A 21,122-nucleotide genomic window follows, 5' to 3' on the forward strand; every position below is an offset into this window, starting at 1 on the left:
GTGGCACACATTCAAAATACCTCATAGTGTCCATGAGAGAAACTGACTGTGTGCCACTAACAATAGTTTGCTATTACAAAAGAAAAAAAAATCAATATTTGTCTCCAAGCTTCTGAGAAGAGAATCTATTCTGCAGCATAGATGAGGGAAACCCTTTCACAATGTGAGCTGAGGTTTTTTCCTGGAGAAGTTCCAGGGCCCTTGCCTGGCTGGCAGGGTGCCTAACCAGCTTAGCTTAGAAAAATACTGGGAAATACAGATTCCTGCAGCTAATGACCTGTCCTTTTATCCTACAGTGTTTGTCCTGTCCTGGATAAAACTCTTCAAATACAGTGCCAATGTCATACAGTGTCTCATCTCTCTGCACTTCATACAAGTAAATGGATATGTGTGCATTTTTGCCATAATTGTATACTCTCTCTCTGCTCTTCCAGCACAGCTACTGAGGAATCGCATTGCAGTGATATCTCCAGATTAGAATGTAAGAGATAAAAAAGAAAACAAGGAACCTGAATATAGCAGTGATAAAATGCTGCTGTGCCATGGAGATTCAAACACTTCCTTCAAAACCCACTTCTGTTAGTCTGAAGAAGGAAAAAAAATAAAAATAAAACAGTAAAGCAAGGAACATTTCATTGAGAAAGGAATGGTCTCAAGAAGGGGTAAGTGTATAATCTAGCTCAATGCCAAAATGTGTTGTTGGAATAATTATCATCTACAAGGCACAAAACTGATACAGAAACATCAGTGAGGGAAGTTCAGACAGAAAATTGTTTATGACCCAAGGGCTTCTGTGCTAAGTGATTGCAACACTATTTAAAATTACCAAAGACAGGAAACAGGAATAGCTTAGGAAATGAGGAAATTTCTTATTGTTGGAATTTACCTACTGGATGCTGACAAAGTGTTTTAGGGATACTTTTGCTCCCCCCATATGAAGATGCAACAGAATGATTAATATGTGCAGCATGCCACTGTGGCTGAGAACAAATTAAAAAGCTGTGGGATCCGCTGAGACTATCCTGGCCTCGGCAGTCCACCGGGCTCAGCCCGGCTGGAACCTACCGGGTTGGGAGTGTCTTAACAACTCTGATGTAATGTACTGTGCTTTGGTTTGGGTGTAGGCTACAGGAGGTTTGTTTGTTGTTTTTTCCAAGATTTCCCTATGTCTTTATTTAATGAGCAGCACTGGATGTGCAGCTCCAAATGCATTTAATAGCCATCCCTTGCTGAAAGACAAATGGCTGTTAGGAGCAGTGCCTGGCAATGAGTCAACAGCATTTGGTACTATGAAGATACTGTTTTGTGTGCAAACCACTTCAGATTAAAATGCAGGTGTTTGTCCCTTCAAAGGGACAGCCTCTGTGCTTGCTTCTCCCAAGGGAGAGGCACAAACCTGACAGTGAAGCTTCTTTGGAAAACATTAACTTGTCCTTTCTTTCCTCTCCTTACCCCCACCTCATAAACAGCACAGCATGTGTTAGACTAGCATTCAGGCTGCCCTAAATATTTCCTTTCTTCTGGGCACAATAGTGATCTTACACTTGTATTAAAGCAAATCTTCTGTGCTAGTCTGCTGTATGTTGCATATATCTAGAAACAGATCTGAAATGACCCAAGTGATTCAGACAACTGCTTCCTTCATGGACTTGTTTCTTACAGTATCTCCACATCTGAAATGTACCCAGTAAGATCAGGAATTGAAGGAGAAAAGGTAAGATAAGGAAATATTTTGTAAGACCAAAGAGGATAATTTTATTATGTAACAAGTATCTCTGGGAATATTCCTCCCTCTGTCTCCTCCTCACCACCCCCATTAGTATTTATTTCTATAAAAATCCATTAGATACTGCAACTACATCTTGGCTCCTCTTTGCTTCAGTGAAAAGAGAAAGGGTTGTATACTTGTACCATGGAGTGCAAATGGTGTTGTCTGCCAGATCCCTCAGAAAGCTGCCAAATATTTCTCCTTCATGCAGAGCAGACATCTAATCTGAACTGTGGCCAGGCTGATGTAGGAGAAGGAGGTAAGCACTAGTGCCTCACCTAGCTCACAACATCCTCTAATATCTAAGACCTCTGCCCTCAGATTAAGCTGTTTCCATAGACTGGCCCTTCTAAGAAGAAAGTATTCTAAGATATCTGGACCCTTCTAGATGCCCAGATATCTATTGTATTAAAACAAAGCCTTATTTGGCCTTAGGAGGTCAGCCATTGTCAACTTTCTCAAAAGCAGAATGCAACTTATATCTGGAAGAGAAGAAGCATACTCCAAGCACACCCCCATTTGATTACTATCTAAAATAAGAGCACATGCTCTTAATAGGACACTATACACAATTCATATTCCATACTGACCCAGAAATTCTTCTCAGAGAACCAGAGACCTAAAAAAGTCATCACCCTCTTTCCAGAGTGATCCATAGTGCAGAACAAGGGCAAAACCCCATTCAGTTGGTCTCAGCTTTGATACAAACATGACTTGCATAAGTGATTAAGAGTATTGTACAGCACATGTGGATTTCAGTTCCCTTGAGCTGCTTTTCTGTAAGTTCATTCATGCAAGCTAAGGAATACAAATGGTCATAAAGCCATAAATTAAGCTAATTATCCAGTAAAACAAGAGGCAAAAAATATTTCTATTCCTATCTAGCAAGGAAGTGATCTGGACACTCTAGCAATGAAAGTCATGCAGGTGATGAATGGATAGGTCTGATACCATTCAGTTCCCACTCCATATATCTGCCTTCTCCCAAGTTAGATGGATGCATACAAGAGGTAAACAGATTCATCAAACAAATAAGATCAGCAGCCCAGCCTGATATATTTCATCTTATGTGAAAGTTCCATTTGCTCTATGAAGTACAAGTTCAGTAGCATTTTTGTAATTCATTTTACTGTGATTCCCTTTAACGCCACAATAATCTTGTTTAGCTTGTCTTACTGGAAGAGACCACAAAGGGATAAAATCCCCAAAATAATATAAAACTGGGTATCATGACCAAAAGACTGCTTGCATGACTGGGAGATCTCAGGAGGGGCTAGTGTCACCAGATGGAGTTCATAAACCAATCTCTCTTCTCATGCTTCCTATCAGATCTAAAGGAGAAGTAGCTTGTAATCTCTTTGGAGCCAGAACTCTTTCTCTGGCTCCTATTTGCAAAGTGTCTTTGTGAAATATGATGGAATCCCAGTTCATGGCTGAGGCTCATTGTTGGTATCACAAATGAATCATGAACAGCAAGACAAGGCAAACACCAGCATATTGTAAGCAGGAGAGTACTACCTCCTTCCACAGGATAACATTAAGACATTTTCACAAGCAAACAGGATATATTTGCTTATGCACCACATATGCAAACATAAATACAGTCTGTACAACAAAGCCTTAGAGAACAGCAGTATTTTAACCCTCTGCTTTCCATCAGGTGGCTGGCTAGCAATATGCAGACATGCCCAAGACTGTGCACAAATCCAACAATCAGTCTCTATTCACATATGCTATTTTAGTAATCAAGCCTAGAAACAAGCCTAGTATTGCACCAAAGGTGCAGCACTGCAGATTTGTCTTGGCAAAACTCCTTATAGGAACAATTTTCTCCTAATCATCCTCTTCCAGATCATGGTGACTTACACAAGCATGCTGCTGAATCCCTAGGAATGCCTTTGCTTTCTGTGGCAATAATTAGCCTGCTCAGAAGACAGCCCTCTTCAGCAAGTAAACTACAGAAGATGCAATTTTTTTAATTCTTAACTTACTTTATCCTCCAAGTGCATTTGAAAGTGGTAAACAATGAGAGCAAACACACAGCTTGGTTTGGTACCCTGCAGTAGCAATGTCCAGGTAACCAAGTATGAAAACAGTGCTGGATAGAGAAAAATAGCCAGCAATGCACATTTTTTCCACTCTCTTTGTAAAAAAAAAAAAGGCCACCTACTGTGACATGGGCTTCATTTCTATTTTATGTAATTGTGTAGCCGTGGTTTCTACCTCACTTGAACACTAATACCATGGGGTTTGTGCACCCATGTTTGCAAATACTTCTTTGCTTTCCCTTCCAGCTCAGTGCTAGCAAGGCATGTGCTCCTCATCTGTCTGATCAGATGGCACCACAGAGTGGATGTGAGCAAGACCAGCCTGGTGCCGAATTGCTGCACTGGTGCCAGTCCTAAAGAAGAGCACTCATGAGAGAAAGAATGCCAGCTAGGTTCAGCAGAGAGATGGGATGGAGAATAACATGATTCATGTCACGAGTGAGCATTTGGAAGATGCTTCAAGTAAACAGGAATCAGTCTTGAGTATTAAAGCCTTAAGAACAGCCAAGATTTTGGAAGCATTCAGGTGCTCTTTTTCTTTGGGATGTGGAACTGCTTGGCATTGTGGCACTCAAATCTTAGTTCAAGTGCAGTCACAATAAAGATTTAGACATCATGAACATACAAAGGAGGGATGGGAGAACCTGAGTGTCCAGCAGAGAGCACTGCAGGCAGCACTCTTACTGATCATTCCTTACTCAAACTATCTCAGGACCCTGTCCTTTCAAGAGTAGATGAAAACATTTTCACTTTTAGCTTCTAGACAGACCTAAAAAAATAGAAGAATAACCTCTCCAGTAACACTTATTTTTTCAACCCTTCCTCCAACAGGTCAGAAAAGAAGTCTTTAGGGCCAAGTCTTTAGTGATAGCAAAGCTGTAAAAGGAGAACTCAAACCAGGCACCCACTGTTACAGAAAAAATTAATTCAATCTTTCCATCAGAATTTTCTTGTTTCCACCAGAATAAAACTGGTGAGATGCCCATGCTGGAACCTCCTACTTTTATTTTTATAGAAGTAGGAGGAGTGAGGAAATCAGAAGAGGACTTAGCTTTTCACCACTAGGCAGTATACCTGCAAGCTACCAGCAAGGGCTGTTGATACAGAAGGTTACATTTGCTCAGGAAAACTGAATGGAAGAAAGAGCCATAGAGGCCTAGTAAAGAAGCAGAGGTCAAGCTCAGAGAAGCCCCAGAGCTAAAAATGTGTGAATGTGTTAGAAGGAAGTGTCATATATGCTTGTGCTGCTCCATCTCCCAATTGTGGCCACAAGCAGGCATTGAGGGAAGAATAATGAAATTGGATTAGATGGATCCTTGGCCTGAAACAGTCTGGCCCTTCTTATGTTTGTGTGTTCTTTTCTGTGAATAAGAATAAAAACATGGAAAGGAAACCTTGGACATACAAGGAGGGGAGGTATTCCAAAGATGGGCTTTCACCAGTCTGAAAGACTGGGCAGGCCTTGTGAACCTGTGGGAGACAATCTGCCTCACACTTTGGTAGTCAGAATACAATTTAAGCAAAGGTTTTGAGATTACTCTGTAATTGCCCAATTAGCTCTTGCGTGCAAAAGGGATTCTCTTCTATTTATTCATATCCAGCAGGGCAGAAATCCAAAGCTTTCTGCCCACTGTGGATTTGCTCTTCCAATTCATTAGGATTAATTTCTTCACCACCCACACAATTCTCTGATTCTCTTCCTCCCCTCCTGCCCCACTGCCACCTGTCAAAGTTATAAAGATGATTGGTGCTCCTTAAAAGCAGCACAAAACATCTTTATTCATCTATTTATTGGCAGATGCTTTCTCCCCCCCTGCTTCTTTGCTAGACTAGTTCTTTCCAAAAGCCTGCAGTCTGTCAAGCTGTCCCCAGAGCACATATGTGCATGCAGTGTTTAACCACATCACCTCCTGTAACCCCTGTGTTCTTATCCCCCAAAATCCTAGGTAGCATTTTATTTTGTCCAGTACCAAGTTCAACAAGAATATTTTCAAATCAATTGACCATCAATTAAATTATAACCTGTGTAAACAGGTCAGCATAAAGACTTCAGGCTTGTCTAGAGCACTTGTTTTTAATTTCTAAGGCAGAGGATAAATTTTGGTGGATTAACATTAATGCAATCCTGTTGTCAAGTCATTGTGCAGAGCTGGGACTGACTGTTTCTCCTTTACCTCCTCCTCTCTCAGTCCAAAGCCTATACAGAGCCATGGGGGAAAAAGTGGAACCCTGGCTCATTTACCTCTGTTTACTCAGTGACACCTTTTCAGAAATCTTCTTGAATTGTATTACCACAGATGCTCTGTAAATTAATCAGTTTGGAAAGAACTGTCTCTGATCCTGTGGCATTCTCAGTACAACATTAAATCCTAGGAGTTTTCTTTCAAACAGGAAATCACTATAACAACAGAGGGCCTGCACTTTCACTTTGAAAAGACTGAGAGCAGGAAGAGTGCTTCTGACCCACAGTTCCCTTTAGTGCTAGAAGCTATCTGAACTCTGTCAAAGGAGAGCACAGGTAAACTGGGAAGCCTCAATAAAACACTTTGCTTTGAAATATCTATCACAGTCCTTAAAAAGAAATCAGACCATTTTCAGCAGCCCCAGCTGGAGAATTGGTGCTACACTATAAGAATAGCCTCACAATCCTAACTCCATATCAAAACCCAAGGGACTGCACAACAAGTTACCTAATCATAGAGTCATAGAATATCTCAAATTGGAGGGGACCCATGAGGATCATGAAGTTTAACTCCTTGCTTCTCTCAGGACTATCTAAAACTAAACTCTAATGACTAAAAATGTTGTCCAGGCGCTCCTAGAACCATGCAAGGCTGGTGCTGTGACCACTTCCCTGAGGAGTATCTTCCAGTGGCTGATCACCCTCTCAGTGAAAACCTTTTTCCTAATGTCCAGTCTGAACTTCCCCTGACACAGCTTCATTCCCTTCCTCATGTCCTATCATCAGACAAGCCAGCCTCTCTGCAAGCGAGTGCCTCAGCTGCAGATTGGGAATAACAGCCTTTTCCTTCTCCAGGGAAATAATGGCAAGTACATTGGAGAAGACTGAGAAAGGATCATGCCCTGGAGTGAAAAAGGCTAAGCAGATCCCTTGGGTATCCTGTTCCACCCCCTGCAACAGCAACACAGCATGGAGATACACTTGCTTTAAATTGTTGAGCACCATCAGCAAGGTCCAGAGCACAGAACTGCTCAGGAGGAGCTAGTGTATCCTGTCACGAAGCACAGCACACAGCCCCCTCATGCTGCATTGTTTTCTTACACCTCTTCTGCATCTTCCATCCCTGGAAAAACATCCACCGTGCTGCAACCTGCGTGTTTGCAATTCGCACACCATCATCTTGATTTGCTTGGGCTTTCCTGACAGAACTGAATGAATAGCAAATTGAGCTCTGTTTTTCCCTCCCCCACTCTCCCCTTGCTTTGGTACATGCTGAAGGAAAAAGCTTCCTCTGACTCAGATTTCAGCTGTCACAGATTTCAGCAGTTTTCTCCTAGGAAGTCTGGATGCTAATGACAGAAACAGCAGCTGTCTCTAAATACTTCATCTGCTGTCTGTGGTCAGAGGGCAGTAAAGGCCAAGACCTGCAGCAGGTGTGGTGGGTGACTGCTTCAGAAAATCCCCCATCTTCACCAGGCAGGCTCTGGTGAGAAGGGATTGAGACCACCACCCTCTGATTGACAGGAAGGCCAGGAACAGTTACCAGGGCAGGCAGGAGGGATGGAGCAGGAGGGCATGTGCTCACCCAGACACAGGTCAGGCAGCCAGCAGGATGCAGGGCTGCTGCTCCTCAGCTCACTGCTCAGAAATCCTGCTGCTGTCTCCCATTCCGACGGGAATCATTCCAGGCAGCTACAGGTGCCAAAAAGCAGTCAGTTTTAAACACCTAAGCATCCCATAAATAGGGTATCTTACAGGTGAGATGACTCAAGGCAAAGAGATTGAAGTGGTTTGCTAGAAATGTAGTTGAGATGGGAACTAGGACTAAAGTTTGGGTATTTCTCTTTCTCAACATCCAGTGCTTTACTCAAAATGAAGGTTTGGTTGTTCTCGGCCAGAGTCCAAGGACGTGCTTTGTTGGCAGCATGAAACAATCTGTTTAGAGCTTTTTGATTCCCACATGTTCAAAGCACTTGTACTTTCCACAAAACATTGTGGTGTCATTGAACACAATGTTATGTTTGAATCGAAAGGAGGAAAAAAATCTCCATCTATTATTACATGTAAATAAGAGTTGGTCTTCTACACAATATCTTAAAAAAGAATAAAGGAAGAGTGAGTTTGACCCTTGCTATGCTAATTATTGATACTCTACCGTCAATTTACTCAGACAAAAAAGCACCCTATCAGATCTACTATAATTTCTTTCACTCTGTATGAAGACATCCTGGGATAGAAGGAAGGGCAGAGGCGAACACAGAGGTACCTGAGGAGCTAATGATATCCTAAAGAGCACAATTTAAGCCATGTGTATCATCCTGTCTTAATGGATGCAACACCCAAGGCTTCCCACAGTAGGATTTTAAATGGTAGCAGGAAAGTGGAATATTGCCTCAAGCAGAACTAAAGTGCTGTTGCCATTCCATTTCCACTAGAATTGTCCCAGCTAGAAGGAGTTGGGTGTCAGGTTCTCATGTCTGAATATTCCCAGAGGTAAGAGAAATACCTTAAGAAGAGTTCAGTGATTTTCTTCTTTCATGCCTACTCTTTGGTCTGTCTCTTCTCAGTCTCTCTTTTAGAACAGCACAGAAGCTGAATCAGAGCCCAGGTAAGTCCTAGAGCTCCATACAACCTCAAATGTCTCTCTGATTCTAAGCAAATGGCAAGCAGCAGCATACCACAGAGAGGCACAACAGCCAGCCAACAGTCACAGAAAATTAGTTCTGCCACCCAGGATTTAACAGCCCAGCAGGTATCTTTTAGGGAGCTAAATACTGAGGTATGTTCCTAGTAGTAGGTGTTCATAATGGGCAATATACCTGTAGCTGCAGTAGCATTACAGTTCTCACCCCATGCAATGATACAGCACCAGTTCTGTTGCCAGCCCCATGAAAGAAGCTTAACTTTCTCTTGTGTTTTCCCAGTCTGCACATTTGTTTCCCCAGCTAGTACCAGGTCATCTGGTGTGGGCTCAGATGAGATAACTATCACTTCTGGGTGCTTAAGTTCTTTGACAGAACAACAGCTTTACAATAATGAGTGGCAGAACACTAAAGCTTTCTAACTTGACTGATAAAACATTTCTCCATGCTTCATGGGCAGTTCAGATGCTTGACACTAGGGATATTGTGACGATTAATAATTTACTGGCTGGAAAGACTGAGAGCTCAAGGACAGATGCTTCCCGTCTGCAATCCCTGGAGCTGAGGCTGCACTTTTCAGGAGGGAGGTAGGGGAGCTGGTAGGGTGAGAAGGTGACAAGGTTGGTGTGCCCCTGGAAGTCAGCAGCCTTTTCAAGATACTTTGCTAGTATCTTCCAACACAGAAGAAGGTATTGTCCTGCACTTCTCCAGGTGGCTTTCATTATCCCAGGCACCGGGGGACCAGGGCAGCAATGATCCCTGCCAGTTCCTGGTGTCAGCTCACCTAAATGAGATGCATCATTAGAAGCTGCATTCATGTATTTAATAGGCTTGAACACTATTTTAATGAGACACCTCTGAAATCTCAGGAGAGGTAACAGATAGTTGGAAATATGCTACAAAGTCCTCTGGGTATGAGAGGTAAAATCCAAGTTCAGAGGTACCAAGTACAGGATTTTTAAGTACCTGATGTGTTAGAGACTATTAAATTGTTCTTTACACTGGCTTTAAAATTTCATCTGCATAAATGTCTTTGATCCACAAATGGCTTTAACCACATTAAAATCAGTCAGAACAGCAGCTGCAATAGGCACTGAACTGTGTATCTCAGAGTAATTACACGTTACAAAGGGAATCCTTGAAGCATTTCAATAACATGCCATATTACAAACAGCACTTGAAAAGCCACAGATGGATGTGTGAGCTGTAGAATATCACCTTTACTCCAGCTTACTTCCTGCTTCCTTGCCTTTCTCTCAAGAGTAGAGGACACTTCAAAGAGTATTGAAAAAGTTTTAGTTGATCCTGTGCAGTTAAAAACTGGAAAACAGATGTGTAAGGAGTTTCTTCCTCCCCATGCCCATTCTTTTTGACCTCCCAATTCAGTGACACCACCCATTCTGGTGACATGCTCCTTCCTGTTAGCTCTGCCTGAATTAAAGGGACAGAAGAGTACATGCTCAGCAGTCAGGGGGACATATAACCAATCTAATTAGCACAGTGCTGGGATGAGCTCCTGTCTGTCCTCCCTTGCCCCCCAGCGGTGTCCTGCCTGTTTGCCAAGGCCTCTGGCTACCATGATATAGAACACCTTCTGCCAGCAGCACTCTGCCCAGGGAAGGAGACAGAATTTGACCCAGACAATAAAAACAACTGAAATTTTTAGGGATCCATGTGGTTTGCATTTTTTTCATCCTTCCAGAGGCTTTTGCTCAGCAGAAGTCACAGCTCTTGTTTATGAGACACACAAGGGGAAATAAAAGGATTTATAGTATTTCTTTTCTTACGGTTCTTCTTTCAAGAGCACCTGAGCTTGAACTGGACCCATTTAATTTGCCCCTGTTTCTTCTTGGCTTACACTGGAATTCATCAGTTCTGTTTCAATTCAGTACAACCTATTCCTCAATGCCCTGTCCCCCAGTATTCTTGCAGTAGCAGGACACAAGGCACAGTGCTCCAGCAATAGAAAATAGGTCTATTCCACATCCAAAGAACTGCCAAAGAGAAGATAGCCAGCTGTCTTGGATAACGAGCAGCCATAAAAATTAGAGTGAATAAAAGTACAGCAAATGGTACTGCAATCAAGAACAATGAATGTTAGAGCTGGAGACAGATGGTGGGTGGATTTCAGCCTGGGACATGCGTTTTTAGCTCTGGCCTCCACTGATTTGGAAACCTTCAGCACTGCCTTCCCCCCTTTCCACAATGTCTCCCTCACAGGGTTGCTCTAAAGGTATAACAGTCTTTGAATTCTTAGTGCTGGGACAGACACAGGAAAAAAAAGCTCCACATGTAACTGAACCTGCAGGCTGGGTAGATGGGTAAGGAAGAAAGGGCAGAAAAAATCCTCTCAGCACAACAAAGCCTGGCACCTGTCTAAAAATGCCCTGATTGAAAACAAACCAGTAGAATGAGGGAAGAGCAAGCATGACCTCTTAATTCCCAGGAGGAGCAAGTGCTTTCTGCTTGTACCTAATAACCATGAGCCCAGACACTTGTCCAGGAGGATACAAACCAACTTTCTAACAACCTCAGCCTGGCAGAAGGAATTTGACTCTCCACCTACCTCAGAAGCAGCCTGGCTGACATATCTTATTGTATCTGGAGTCCAGCTTTCTCATTCCTTTGTGGTGAAGCAGTTTTAGAATTGTATAAAGTAGGGAATAGATTCCTTTCATATAAAATACATGCTCAGTGGGCCATAGAACAAGGGTGAGTAACACTAAAGCTTGGCTCCAGCCTGGACAACCTCCTGGAACAGCTGGGATTCACTGGAAATATGCACTCTTCTGCTAAGTGAGCACTTCAAACAATACAGAAATATTTTCACACAAGAGACCCAGAACAAGCAAATCCCGATTTTCTTGCTGTTGGCTTCTCTGGCAGACCTGTGTGAAGAGGCAGTTGTATTTGAGACCCCCAGGGATTTTAACCTGGTCTCTGTCAGCCCGGATGCATCAGCACACTAAATGGGAGAAGCCAAATGCAGAACTAGTACTGTTACTGCCCCAGCAGATAAGCAGCACTCACAACAGAACCTCTGGGTATGTCATGCCATCTCAAGTGCCTTGAAATAGTCAAGACATCTCTTCAAAGTTGATAGCTATGAAAGAGGATCAATGAGGGAAAATACCTCAACCTTTCCTGAGAGAAATCCAGAGGTCAGCCAAAAATCCTAAAACATTCTTTTATACCAATGCTTCACTAGGTAGAGCCTTTTGTTTTCTAGATAAGTGATTTGCTAAGAAAGAAATGAAGCCCTGCCTGAAAATACCCACAACCTAGGCCTCTTCTTATGGAACTAGAGCAGACAGCTGAGGCTCTTGCCCCAGGTGCTGCCCAAAAGTAGAGGTTAATGACAGCAGTTATGACTTATCAGATTAATCCCATGGTTAACCTCTCGCTCCTCTCTTTCTGTCAGTTCTCACATTTACCAGGCCAGTCCAGAGATGGGGGAGATGACAAACACAAGGCAATTATAAATTCGTCAGCTCCAAGTAATCCCAAACAGAGCAAGACACACAGATGAGGCAAGAACAGATGTCTAGGAGAACATTGTGTACCTAGGGAAAGCTAACCTATGGCAAAGCCTGTAATTCACTCTGAAAGGCTGCTTTGGGCTCTTCGTACATTCTAAACCCCGAGGCAGCACTCAGCATCTAGGAAGGTTATTTTCTTGCATCAGGATGCAATATAAGTCACTCACTAGCAGATATTGAAAAGAACAGCAAAGGGGTCGATAGTTCCTTGTGGGTTTAAGTATGACCATATGGAAAGCAAAGCAACAGATCCAAGGTTGAAGGTTCAGCAAACCATGTAATCAACAGAGCTTACACTGTGCCAGGTCCTCCCTTTCCCAGAGATGTGGATCTATCAGGAGTCACATGGCATTCAACTCATATGTTGATACACACAATGAAGGCACTAAACAGGCTGAAATGCTTTAAGCATTTCTAGCATCAGACACTTGCTTCTGTAGATCAGCATTCCTACCTATCAGAGATCATTTATTTTGTCTCAGATTTTCTTCTTCCCTTATCATTGCTTTCCCAGACATTTAAAGATTAATTGTTTAAAAATTAAGTTACCAATTAAAACAATTTTCCAATCTTAGGATACAGCCTCATATTTTCCTCTGAGATGAGAGGTCTCACAGATTCACATGCTCACAGATAAAGCTCTGAAGTGAGAAGTTTTCTCTGCTCTGCATGTTTCATAGTCAAAAACATCCAGTGTTTGCCTAGAACGGTAGCAAATATTTTTCTTTCCTAACAGTTTGAGTCCACTTGTTAGAGAAAGAATCATTAGATTTGAGAATTTTGGTTTTTGTCTTCCCCAGCAGAAATATAGATTTTTTGGTATTGATTGGTCTCTGCCTCCCTCCCCAGCTCCAGCTACGTCATCTTGGCATAATGACAAGAACAAGAGGGACTGAAACAGAGAATTAGAATAAGGGCAGCTTAGGTCACTAACATAGCTTTCAGCCCTAAGACACCCATTTAAATTCAGTTCATTGCACTAATGCACATCTATATACCTGCTGATCACCACACTTGGAAAATGGATCTGACAGCTGTTCCAACTTAGTAGCTCACTAATGCTCAGCTCTCCCCTACAGAAGCTCCCACTGCACGTATGACTTATTCCCTGTGGGCTGCCTGAGTAGGAAGCTGGATGACCAGCTGAGCCATGACACCAGAGCAGCTCAACCTATACACTAGGGATGAGGTACCAGAGCCAGAAGGGTCTGCTTTCCAACTGCTAGCATAAATTTATTAGTTAGGAGAATGACAGTCTCCAGTACTGTCAACACATCAGCTTTCATCAATAGTAAGAAGGGTTTGCTTGGTTTGGGGGCTTATTTGCTTGTTTTAAGGAATAGCCAAGTGAAATTAGGAGCCTTGACAGCCTAGAGAGCCAGAAGCTAAATCTTGCTGACAGAAGTGTCATGTTCTAAAAGGAATCTGCCTTTCTGTAAGGGGAAAGCCCAAAAAGCACCAGAGAAAAATCACTGGAAACCAACTTCCATATGGTTTTATGAGGAAGCAATAATTTCTCTCAGAGCTGCTCAGAGCCAGGCCAGGGGATTGGGACTTTGTCTGCAGATGGGGTTAAAGAACAGCTTCCAGTAACAGCAAAAGTAACTCTGGATCTTCCCTACCTCTGGGTTACAGCTGACCTTACTTTAAGCCCCTGGGCTTACACCTGAAATCCTGCACAGGAGTCTCCTGACCCCACAAGAGTTCAGGCTGCCTTGAAATGAGTGCTTTAGAGACACCAAGCCAGACTGTCACCTGCAGGAACCAACTCAAGAGCACTGATGTGGGAACTGTGGGCTAATGACAGGATCTGTGAGGCTTTTGCTCCAGAAGCAGAGTTCACACAGTTTTTAACACTGTTTTTAGCTTCCCTAGGTTCTCCTCAGGTTTCTTACATTTGCTGGTGTAAAGGAGAGCATGTTGTGGAGCAGTTTTCCTAAGGCAAGCAGGACTAGCAGAAGTGACAATTCCCGTGTTGCCCTGGATGAGTCAGTTCCAGTCAGAGCACTGGGCAACAGAGCACTGGCTCAGTGAGCTTGCTGGTGGGATAAATGCTGGGGCTGGAGAGAGCAATGCCCTGTGTGCAGTCAAGAGACAGCTCCTTAGACTCCTCATGCATAAGTACACAGTAGCCAGTGACAGGGCTGCAGTGCTGGAGAAGATCTGCAGTAACACGGACAGGTAGCCAGCTTGTCACCCAGACAACATGCAAACAGACTGTTCCCCCAATGGATAACACATCTCCAGGCTCTTGCTAAGACAACAAAAATTCACTTATTATACATAAATTGGCACACTTCATTGCTGGACTTATTAACTTGGGCCATGCCACTTCCTCTTTTTCTTCTTAATTGATTTAAATCAGATGACACGTTTGAATTCCTTCTTCCAGAAGGAAAGGACTCAGCTGCAGCTCAGTGTAATAGTTTTTTTTCAATCTTTTCTTCCTCCAATTGATTTCCTCTCTCCAAAGACACAAGAGGGAAGGGATGTCTAGTTACATTTCATCATCTTCTCACAGGCTTGAAGCAGGCACTGACTACAACAGTGCTCAGCATCACCAAACTTCTTTTCTTGTCCCTCTGCTCCTGCATTCAAGCGGGGCAAGGGAGCAATCCCACTCTGCTGCCCTGCCTGAGGTCAGCCTGGTGTCACTCAAATGAAATTGATGCAGTCTAGGAGAAACAGAGAAGCAGAAACAAAGCCTAGTTTTCCTCACCTGCACAGACTGCCAGGCTGCTCAGCCTGATTTGTTTGAAACCTCTAATGTACTGCCATCAGATTTGCCATAACACCATTTTTTTTGTCCCCTAACGTCAAGAGCATTTGCACTGGGAATTGTTGTATCCAAGAAAACTGAAGCAGTCTGGACACACCTCTCATATCTTGGGCTTAGGACTCTGCTGTTGTCCAGTGAGAGCAGCTTTTTCTCCCTCTCTTTTTGCTCTCCTCCCTCATTCTCAGCAGTGGTCTATTTAGGCTGTCTGACCTTTAACCAAGAGTCTTCCCAGAAAGTTTTTGGGCCCATAACAGAAAGTATCATAGTATGACAAGAGTGATTATGAACGCTGAACCTATTATGCAGCATATGGATAGCTGAATAATCTAAACACAGTCCTACCAAACAAACAAAACAAAAAACCAGCACAGAAGGCCAACTCAAAGCTCCAGGGAGATGCATAAAAGAAGCAACGGAGGGCTGCCTGATCCCTCACACTACCACCTTTGAGCAGCACTGTGTCTGACTAGTCCTAGAAAAAAAAAAGAGCATTTAGCACTCCTGTGGGATACACTATAGCACTGTGGGGAACCCATTTCCAGGCCCCTGCTAGCTCACCATTCTGCTTTGTTATCCAGTACCCTGTGCTTGATATGATTTGAAGACAGAAGAGTGAATAAGAATCTGGATAATTGAAGAGTCAGTGATAGAGTAAAATGCTAAACACAATCTTTGAGCTTACCTCCACAACAAGCCTGTGAAGAAGATTAAAACACCACAGATTTTTCCTAGCCAGTTCTTATTCATAGAAGAGGGAATTCTTACGAGTTTTGTGACTGGTCACAGAACAAATAAGAATAGGGTACACCTGCCATGCCCTTCCAAGAACATGACAAACCTTTGAGTGAACAGTATGTTTTGGAGAACTGAAATGATTCAGATTTTACTAATAATTTTGGCCAGAGATGACTCACAAATATCTGAAGGAAAATCAAAGCATTTAATTTTATATATATACACACTTATATATTCATATATATATACATACACACACACATATATATGGAATTGCCAGAATTTTTAATTAAAATCTCTCAAAAGCAATATTTTGCTTTTTGCTCTCTATTTGTTAAATACAAAAAATAAATGTGTGGTCAACATATGAAAAAGGGAAAAAAATCCTAGTGACTGTCCCATACTTAATCTTTGAAGACCACAAGTTCTGCTATTGACTTAGAGCAACCGTTCAGCTCATCACAGCAAGAAATTTCACAGCTATCAACTTACGTGACAAAAAATTCCCCTTCCTCTCCATGTGGCTTCCTGGAATACCAGAGTCAATAGGTGATGCCATGCTTCCCCACACACAGCAGCTCACAAAAAACTAACAAGCAGTGCAGAGATGGGGCCACCACCTGCACTAGGATTTTTTACTCTTCTGACTAAGCGATCTAAGAGCCTCTGAGACTTTCACCTACAGTAAGCACAAACATGTTCACACTTTTGAGTGACTAGACTCATTCTTTCCTCCAGAGAGATAATGACATGCTCCATGATCTAGTCAATGCTTTAAAACAATCACTTCACAGAATGAAGTCCTTTGCTTGCAATCCTGTTGCTGTTTCTATAAAAGACTCAAAGCTCCTTATGTACTGAAGACAGAGGCACAAAGCATCTCTCTTCTTTCAGTCCATCTACAGTGACCTGAATGTTATTTCCCTCTCCGGAGGGAATGATAAGTAGTGTCAGTGGAATCAATGGAATAACTGTGGGATAAGGCTGAGTAAGAGAGCCCCCTCTCATTCAAACAGACCCTACATCTCTGCTCCCTGGCTCCCTGCTGACCAGGGCTTTCATTCTCCTCTGCAGCACCTCTCAGGGGCTCATTTTCCCCAGCAGGAGTAAGCAAAAATGCCAGTAGATCAAAACAGTTTTGTATGCTATCAGCTGCAAAGAGAGGGGAAATTCTGGACAACCTCATCTGTAATAAAAGAGGGACAATAGTGATATGGATATGAATATCTTTGCTTCTAATATGATAGCATGAATGTGCTATGAAATAAGCTGAAAATATGAGAGCCCCCAAGCTTGAATCTCTGCCAAGCAAACTATTTTTAGTGGAATATGTTTAGCTTGTTAAAGATTTAAACCCAGGAAATAATTGCAGTTACTCTTCTGCCTGATTGAAGTAGGCAACATTTATTAATGTACAGTGACTAAATAAACTATTCCAATGCAAGCAACAAAAACTTAAAGTGATGAGGGAACAGGATAATATCCTGACTAAAAAAAGTCAACCCTGTGCCTGTGGTCTAAGTAAGATCTGTTCCATGATAAACAGCTTATTGAGGCAGACTGGAGGGAAGAGAGTTGCAAGTTATGAAAGGGAATTTGATTTGTCCCTCTGAAGGCAAAGTGGTAACTGACTAATCTGAGCAAACTCTGTCACAGATTTTATAGACCTAGTTATTTCTTGCAGGTCTCCAAGATGGAGATGGCTTAGATTAAGTCCATGCAAGAGTTGAATTCCAACTGGCAGAGATTCATCAGTGACCAAACCCATGATCCATGTTGCTATTCTGTGTTCACACTTACACATTAAATCAGAGTTCAGTATCCTGCATATCTACACTTTAAATTGTCCTAATTGAGCAGCAAAGTCCCCCTGCCCTGTCTGTTTTGCAAATGTCCAGGAATGTACAAGCTTTTTGGCTTGAGACAGGGTATAACCACCCTGTGTGCTGAGGGTGAAGAAAAGATGCTTTTGATGACAATATTCAGAACACTGGGAATACCCAATGATTTTTGCTCCATTCTTCTATGCTGAAGAAAACAAGTCTACACATAGATCTACCTGCTTCAGCAATTTGTGCAAAACACCTCATTAAATAGCAGCACTTTTTTCCTGAAGAAGCCTGCTCCATATCCAATGGGTAAAAGGATAAATGGCTATAATCTTTGAATACACAAGACTACACAGAGCTGCACAAAGCCCATAATTGAACTTCTGCCCTAGGGATAAGTTTTCCTGCAGTGTAAGTGCTTCCAGTTGCCATACGGGGGTCATGTTCTTTGTCAGGAAAGCAGAACTTTACAGCCAGTTAATTGTTGTTCCCAGCTGTCTTTTTGTTGTTGTTTTTGTTGGGTTTTTTTCCACTGAGGCTAGTTTTCCAACAGTCATTCAAGCAAATGTGCTCATTTCCCAGTTCCCCCGCAATTCCCCACCACAGTGTAACGAAGTGCAGATTTTGCATGGCTACATTCCAGGCTTCGTGGTGTTAAAATCATAGCAGCAATGGAAAAGCATGTAGCTGCAATAGTCATAAGGTAGGACTTGAGCTACAGGTGACTCAGTGGCAGTCAAACAGATGCTGTATGAAAATAGATTGGTTTCTGTCTACAGACTGGTTAACCCATGGAGTTAGTACTTACACATCAAGATTTCCATGGTTTTCTAAGCAGCAAAAACTACTCAGTCTGAAGTAAATTGGTGACCTCAATTCTGTTCACTGTGTCTGGGTGTCCATCTCAGAACACAGTGACCATGAACAGCAAGCTCCTTCTGCCTTAATTACTTAAGGCTTCATCTTTGGTGTCAATCAATCAAACATAAAAATGTAAAGACCATGTCCATCCAGTATTTGGATCTCTTCAGCACAGTGGTGAAACATTCACTGGTTTGGGATGGATCAAGAGGGGCAGAGAGAAGAAAGCTTAGGCCATAGTCTGCTGCAGAACAAACTGAAAAAATTGCAGGGAAGTCAGTGGATATTATAAAAGGACAACACAACTCCTTTATTTTCCTCAAAGAATTAATGATAAACTCTTGCATGTGCATTTGCAATGTGAGTCCCCTCTTATCAGGCACTAACTGCCATCTATTTGGGTTACCAAACCTGTTGGTTGAAGAACTTCTTCGGGGAGTTCACAGTTCAGGCTGCTAAGCAACTGACCAATAAACACTCGAGACCAAAGTCTTTGGAAGGATTTTACACCAACTTGCTCAATTTGACCAATAGTAGCTCTGGAAGAGGCAGTTCCAGTCCACTGTACTTGTGCTTTTTGGACTGCTCACCAATACAGATACAGTCCTACCTAAATAACTTTTACCACTCACTCTTCCCTCAGAAAACAACCCACCTGTTTTAGTTCACAAAAGATCCCTTGATTCTTGTGATAAAAAGACATTTGACTTTTACAGCAACCCACTCCTAATCTCTTTGGTGTCTGTTCTCTGGATTTCCCCAACAGGGAAACCCACACTGTTCTGTGGGCTTCCTGGTAAAAGTTGTCATTGCCTGACAATAAAAAGCAAATGTATGCTGTAATCTTAAAGGTCTGGAGCTGGATATTTAGAGCTCAGTCAGCACCTGGGCCTTGTAAGATCATATTTTCCCCAGAAAGGTTTATTAAATTTGTGGAAGATCTGAAAACTACTTTTTTAAAATCATTAGTTGGTAATCAAAAAACAAAGATTAAATACATAATCATCAAAACACTCCTCACGTGAACATGATTCTCCTGAGCTTCTGTCAGACCAGCAAGCAAATAGGCTGTGCCAAGCCGCCTTCTCTTTGTGGGTTTGTGCCAAGATTTGGACCTTCTGATTTGCTAGCACAGAAAACACCCACTCACATTCCCTCTTGCAAGAAGAGGTCAAGGAAAACCACTTGCTACCCTGTGAACTTTCAGGAAGTATTGCTGGGCAGCATGTGCCCATGCCCCTTTCTGTGTTGAAACTTCACCAGACTATTTCTTACTCTTATTGCTGCAATGAACCTTCAGAGAACATTAACTACAATCTTATGCATATGAGGAATTGATCCAGATTATTAGAAATTATGTTCTTACTGCAACTCTACAGCTGTTTCTCCTTCTTAGATGAAATCCGGAGCCCAACCCCACAGCCTGGTAATGCTTGTTCACTTAAAATTAAAGGAAAATTATCTCTAACACATACAGAGGTGATCACATTTTCTTCCTTAAGTGGGGCAGTGGAAATTAAAGTCCTCTCCTCACCCAGTGCTGCTCCTGAAAAATCCTGCAAAAAATCTGGCACAATACCTGTAATCTGGTTGAATATGCTAAACACTAAGGAAAAAAAAAAAAAAAAAAGGGTCAGCATCATCTCTGACATGAGAGGATGACAGGCTTGGATGAGGAGTTTGGGCCAGGGAAAAGAGGGAGGGGGAGGGAATCAGCCTCTCTGGTGATCTGTACTTGGCTCCTCTTCGTACAGTGCCTGCCCTCCAAGCATGAACTCCCACCCAGCCCCACTGCCCCCCAGTCAGAAGTATTTAATACTCACCATGTCATAAACATTCAGAATCACTGGTTCATTTGCCATTGTTGATTGCAGTAGAGGCTGGATTAAAACCTTTCAGTCCCTGCCAGATGTGTGTTGATGCCCCCAGGGTTTGCTTTTACCCTGAGCCAGATAGATGAAAATGCCTCATCCTACAGTCGCTGAAGGAAGGAGGAAAGGAGGGAATTCTCACGGTTGGGTGTGTGTGTGTAAAGTTGTTTGCAGAGAGGCAGGAAGGCCTGGATTGGGTTTGCTTGTTGTATAGGGTTTATTTTAGCCCCCCACGCCGTGACAGATCCAAGGTTTCTTTTTAACTCTGTAGTGCAGCTCGGGGTCTGTAGACTCATACACCACTGTAACCAGGCACCGTCCGAGCTCTTAAATCTCGATCCACAGAAGACAGATTCTGAGCCCAAACACAAGCCCTCTTCTGGCGCCGTGAGCAAGGTGGGTGGCAGTGCGTGCGGGAAGATTTCTCGGCAGAGCTGAGCGCCGCTACCGCAGCGGGCTGCCAGCACCACGCAGGAACCCGGGGCACCAAGGCACGGAGCGGGGCTGCAGCGCACGCCGAGCTCCCGCCCTCCCCGCCGCCGGCGGAGCCCGGAGACACCCCGGGATCTGTCCGCGGGGCTGGGGCCGTTCCGCCCGGAGCCGGGATCTGTCCGCCGTGCTTGGGCTGTTCCACCCGGAGACACCCTGGGATCTGTCCGCGGTGCTGGGGCCGTTCCACCCGGAGCCGGGATCTGTCCGCGGTGCTTGGGCTGTTCCGCCCGGAGCCGGGATCTGTCCGCGGTGCTGGGGCCAGTCCCGCTCAGGCACTCGGCTGAGGGCTCTCCGTCGCTGGCAGGACATGGTGAAGAGGCTGTGCCAAAGGGATTCCAGCGCGGGGCTCGGCGGTGGGAGGAAGAGGAGGAGGGGG

General features: G+C 43.3%; 1 protein-coding gene across 1 annotated transcript in view; it reads right to left on the reverse strand.

Moving 5' to 3' along the window:
* The window catches only part of LOC121349533 (deubiquitinase DESI2-like), a 50,565-nt gene extending 30,320 nt beyond the window's left edge, over positions 1-20,245 (reverse strand). Inside the window, exon 1 of the mRNA XM_041460078.1 lies at positions 20,207-20,245. Coding sequence (XP_041316012.1) covers positions 20,207-20,245 — 39 coding nt within the window. The remainder of the gene's footprint in view (positions 1-20,206) is intronic.
* Positions 20,246-21,122: the final 877 nt, after the last annotated feature.

This window comes from Pyrgilauda ruficollis, unplaced genomic scaffold, assembly GCF_017590135.1.
Source record: "Pyrgilauda ruficollis isolate IOZ18807 unplaced genomic scaffold, ASM1759013v1 scaffold14, whole genome shotgun sequence".
NCBI lineage: Eukaryota > Metazoa > Chordata > Aves > Passeriformes > Passeridae > Pyrgilauda > Pyrgilauda ruficollis.